We start from the raw sequence: 5,651 nt of genomic DNA, 5'->3' as shown, positions 1-5,651 counted from the left end.
GATTAATAAGCATTTGACACACCTAAATTGTTTGGTACCGTATGCTTTTTGACTATTTTCTTTAATGTGATGAAACATCAAATTTATAATAGGCAAAAAGTGGTCGAAAGTCTAGCTGCGCCCCCTGGAACATTCGAGAGCCAAATTTTATCTCGTCGGGGATGTCCCCCATCCATCGACCACCGACGGGCAAATACTGGCGCCACCCCTGCTACAAGTACCATAACTTAAAAATTGTTCGTGCCCCATCCTGGTCCGGGAGAGGAAGGTAGATTAACTCGCCTGATTGAAACTCTAAAATCCAGCCTATTAAAAAAGGTCTTTTGAAATTGTAGGAGATTCCATAGCTTGGCTCTTTGGTATGGTGATACAGTCGAGGTGTATCTCCATGCCCAAGTTACATTATGTACTTTTATAATATTCATTGCGTATTACGTAACACCTTGAGAAAAAATGTGTCAGCCTAATTGGAAAATTCAAGGTGCAATGCCACTTGGCCTTATAGCTCAGTTGTCAGAGTCCGAACGGTAATCGGAAGGTCTTGGGTTCAGATCCCGATGGGGTTGCTATTTCCTGGCATTCTGATGTAGGCGTTCACTCAAATCACATCTGAATTGTTAGCTTCCACTAACAAAAAATCCTGGACCCGACCAAGGCAATTCAACAACCGACCCTGGCCCATTGAAATTAATCTCCCATAACTGATTTGATAAATAAACAAAAGTATAATCTTAATGGATCATATGATTATTTAATTTTCATCAACATGCCATAAATTACTCGTAATGATTAGATATATCACCTACAGTGTAGTAATTAGCATAATGGAATATTAAGTGACGGACACTCGCACCTCAAAGATGCGTCGGCGGCGTCTCTTGCTGACCAGCTAACGTAACGCTCATTACTTCACGTTACTACCAATTTGGTACGGGTTAACTAATGAGACAGACTAGAAGAACAAAATGATGAAATTATTCAAATATGTACCGGGTAACGTCATTTTCGCGTAGCTATAGGTCTACAACCCATGTACCGTGTATTAGATACATAAATATTGTGAAGTTTTCCGGTGTCACGGGAATGTTTTACCTCAAATTTCTTTTCCGGGCCTCCCTTCTGTATACGTAAGGAGTAAGTTCGACTTTCTACCATTCGAATTCCTCTAAAGGTGGGACAATCATCAATCGTAGAAAATTGTTGGGCTCCGTGGCCGCATTTACTGGGATTTCGGATCGGAGCCCGAATTCCATGCACGGAGTGCCAGCGGCTGATTTCGCTATGGATTAGGCTCGGGAAGGGTGACATCACCATGATTGTAAGAGTTATTTCAAAATAGGGCCTAGTATAGGCCTAATAAGAAATAATTATCAGATTCACATCTGCTATCTGATATCAAGGAGCGCGTACTATCATTCACACATCATCATCATCGTATCATCTGAGATACATTACATTACATTGCAGTTTCAACACACAATAAATAATAGTTACAGAAAACTTAACATCAGTCAGCTTTATTAGTTTACGTTTAAGTGCATCCGTTTCTCAACATCAACACCATATAAAAATGGAAACCGTGGACTTCTGGTATTTCAAATAATCATTCTGTTAAGTAGACATCTTATATAGAAATATAAAATTACAATCTATTTTTAAATATTTTTTTTTCCAATAAAGCCTTCTCTAACACACCACGCACGCCCACGCACTAAGGATTCGTAAAAATAGCTTACATCATAATATCATCACATAAAACTCGGCAAAAGAGTGTACATTTAATGTGATTAAAGAGTGAGCCCGCACATTCTTCTGAGCGCCGTGGCCTACGCGCTTTCCACGCAAGTGTGCGAGTATCCCGTGAGTGTGTCGGCCATTAAATCTTCTCTCGGTTCGATGACCGTAAAGTTTGATTTCATCAAAATACAGGTTTGAAATGTATCCGTAAGGAATTCCTTTGCAAAAATGACACCTAATATATTTTGAGTACTAATGCAAGATATATTAAACTAGGCTACCTTGACTGAACCTCAACGTGAATCATCAGTTCGAAGAAATGCTTTTCCTGAAAGCTTAAAAATGTTAATACCACTATCGTTATCCAATTAGGCATGTTTTAAACATTCACTGTTTAAGAAACATTATGAATACATGGGTGTATGCAAGGGGGGGGGGGTCAGGAAGGTCGTACGACCCCCACCCCCAAAAATGACAAATGAAAATGCATTGAGGTACCAGCAATGAGTCCAAACACCTTGCCAAATGCGTGACGTAATCTATCTCAATTCCAGCAATTCTAAAACTGAGCCTGCCATCCGTTTCAAGATGGTGGCGCTGTAATCGATTTTCCTGTCTCCCACTGAAAAGGTCCAAAAAATTGTGATCACGACCCACCCAGAACAAATCCTGGATACACCCCTGGAATATTACTAAAACATTCATTTTTCAAGTTGTCCATCTTTAAACAATTGTCGTTACAGACGGTCATATAGGCCGGATAGATGCGCTACTAATTATAACTCCATTGGCATTGATATATAATACATGGTTATTACGTGGGATAATATTGTGACAAAAATGCCCCTCATCAGAGATCACATTACATTGATTTTCTACAACGGTGGATATATAGCTATAATAATCACTGCGATAGTAACTTGACATAGGCCTACTTTGTGTTTGTTGATTCAATTTAAATAATTGATTCTTAATAATATTACGTTTATCGTTTATAATATAAGTACCGTCTATCTAATAACACAAAAGTACCGTCTATAGTAATTTATTTTAAATATACCTTAATCGCTCGTGTAACACTTTTGTGTTAACCTTTTGAGACGGTTTATGACGTCATTGAATAATATTAATTGGGAACCACACCCCGAATGGTACTCCACGTGACATCAATGTAGAGACAGTTAATTTGGTGTTATTGTGCGAATTCAATCTTTTATAAACACCCACGCATTTTAATGTTGTTAAAGATCACCTCTCATCAGTATAATAGTAACATCAACAGGAAATATAGCCATACGTGCGGCGACCAGGATGCGGAATAACGTACGGCTAACTGGGTGTGGAAAAGTGGCACGGCGACGCGCTGGATTTGGAAAAAGTCACCCTTGCGCCGCGCTAAATGTTTGCTCCAAACTGTGCAGTATGAATGCATAGCAAATCAAACGTAACCATTCAGCGTCTCAAACCTTCTGCAACTCTATTCAAGGTTTTGTAAAATATCGCAAATACACCAAACATTTATGACGATACTAATAGTAAAGATGAAACACTGCGAAAGCCAATTAAATGCTCTATAAAATACAGCATCGAATTCATTAATACAGTAGATGAAGGCGAAGTGTAGGCCTACGCTATATTTCGTCGTCCGTAAGATCTGTTTTAAAACCCACATAGTATTACGTCCTACGTCCGTATGACTATAAAAAGGAATTGTCGCCACTCACAATGGCAGAGAGAGAAGAAATAAATAAGCAAAACAAATATAATGTAGATCAATACATACATCTCACTCAATACATACACTTATTACCATCATTTTTACGTACTAACAGTACTAAATGAGTCTGTGGGCCGGCTACAGACTCAAACTAAGGGATGGAATTCTGTATACAGTAAATCAATCATCATATCTACGGTGGGGATCCGTGCTGTAGGGGCATAATTCGGTGCCACAGCGCCACCTCGGCTCTTTTTGGCTGCATAATCTCTGACCAGTGTGTCCGTCCAGTCTCTACATTACTATTTAGACCGATTGAAACTTGACCTAGCACACCACCCTCGCTCTTAGGCCGATAAAATCGATCTTTCATCACGATAAGCTGTAATGAGTAATTTTTAATGTCTTCATCATTGTGAAGATGGAAGAGAAATGGTTGGTTCCAGATGGGAGAGTAACCGACTATCGACCGACTTGTCTCCGTCTGTACTGTCCGACCGTTGATGAGCAGATTTACAATCACATAATGATCTGAAAAAAGAAATAGTAAGGAAAGTGAGTGCGAGGATCGATGACTTAGTAATTTATACGTACCCTAATTAGTATTAACTCGTCTGGTTCAAATCTTGTACCGATTAATGTGCATGATCAAGACATTATTGAAGCACACATTTTGCGCATACGGTCCGAAGCCAGAGTGATCATGAAAAAGGAATCATCGTCAAAATGATCTCATTATCTACCATTGGTAATTTTTGTTTGTCGAAAAAGAATTGTTGATTTGCACTATATAATTCCATCTATTGGTCCTATAGTAATAATAATAATAATAATAATGATTATTATTATTATTATTATTATTATTATTATTATTATTAGTATTAGTATTATCATTATTATTATTATTATTATAGTTGTCGTCTAATCATTGCTATCAAAATTAATCATACAGTATTTTTTATTATAGGCCTAATTATAATGTTCTTTACCAGCTGTTCCAGGCAGTTTGTTGGTTCGTGTCAGCCTAGCTGCTTTCCTTAGCATCACTTTAATTCGATTGGCTAAAGACTGGTATTCAATCGACAGAAACAAATTGCCCATAGCCCTCTCCTCATCCTCACCGTCGTTGCCTAACGAACCCAACGATTGTACCTAATATCAAAACAAAATAAAAAAAAAAAAAAAAAAAAAAAAAAAAAAAAAAAAAAAAAAAAAACGATAATCATAGTTTTTAAACATAAATTTACCGGATGTAACCGGATGTCTGGTACTTTAACCTTCGTCTGAATGTACGTCACATGAATTAATAATCAAGATTTTTACATAATTGTCACGATAGCATAATTTATTCAAAGGTTAATTATTACCGTATTTTACAAACCCATAACCAATCTCGCGACTATCAAGTTCTATTTTCACAACACTTAATATAGTTACAAGTTTAATGTAGACCCACAATATATCCGACAGTATAGTGTTCGTTGACAGGATCAGCCGTTGTTTGTAGAAGTCGTAATGAGTTTTAGTATAGTTGATGTAAGCGGTAGCGTTAGACTAAATCTCAGAGCCGTCATTGATCAAGCGATGACGTCAGCACTTGAACTTATACATTAATGGAAGAAACCATGATCTTTGTAAAAGCAATATGATTTACAAGTATACTATATTGCTATTTTTTTTTGGCTGATATATTTACTGTTCAATAAAATAAATACAGTTTGGGAATTGGTGCAATATGAAGGTAGTCAATTTGGAAGTTGTTCAATGCAATGTTATCTCGTAAACAGCGTGTCTGTACACCGCGGCTCAAGCGTTCAGGAATTATAAGTTTTACGTTTTATTGCTTCTATACTAATGGGGATTCCAGGTTTATTTTGATCATGGGAGTGACTATTATGAATAGCATTTGATATTTTAGCATTTGAGAATAGGTTGTGGTTCGGTGAAAAATCATTCAAACCAAAGATTCTGGTTTAGTAAGTGTGAAGCTATTTGCGGATCTTATCATTATTTACTAAGTTCTACTTAAGCCATGGAATATATTTAAAATGCTTCAGATTAAATTCTAGCTTAGGAAGATGGTCGGTTTATTTATTTTTACTGATTGATTTGGTCATAGGCGGATGATACATATTTGGGCTGTTAACTTACGTTTACATTTTAGCTTTTGCTTTCTCCCACAGCATTTTTTTAATTA

The 5,651-nt window shown here is 37.0% G+C and overlaps 1 protein-coding gene across 1 annotated transcript in view; it reads right to left on the bottom strand.

The window, feature by feature from the left end:
* Nucleotides 1-1,501: 1,501 nt before the first annotated feature.
* The window catches only part of LOC117119773 (synaptotagmin-7-like), a 32,891-nt gene continuing 28,741 nt past the window's right edge, over nucleotides 1,502-5,651 (bottom strand). The window contains exons 3-4 of the mRNA XM_033264662.1: nucleotides 4,444-4,608; nucleotides 1,502-3,985 (exon numbers count right to left, since the gene is read on the bottom strand). Coding sequence (XP_033120553.1) covers nucleotides 3,648-3,985; nucleotides 4,444-4,608 — 503 coding nt within the window. The 3' untranslated portion in view covers nucleotides 1,502-3,647. The remainder of the gene's footprint in view (nucleotides 3,986-4,443; nucleotides 4,609-5,651) is intronic.

The sequence above is a fragment of the Anneissia japonica genome, unplaced genomic scaffold (genome assembly GCF_011630105.1).
Source record: "Anneissia japonica isolate Jap-2015-1 unplaced genomic scaffold, ASM1163010v1 scaffold724_len3256291_cov202, whole genome shotgun sequence".
Lineage (NCBI taxonomy): Eukaryota > Metazoa > Echinodermata > Crinoidea > Comatulida > Comatulidae > Anneissia > Anneissia japonica.
This window is presented reverse-complemented; position numbering and strand designations above follow the sequence as displayed.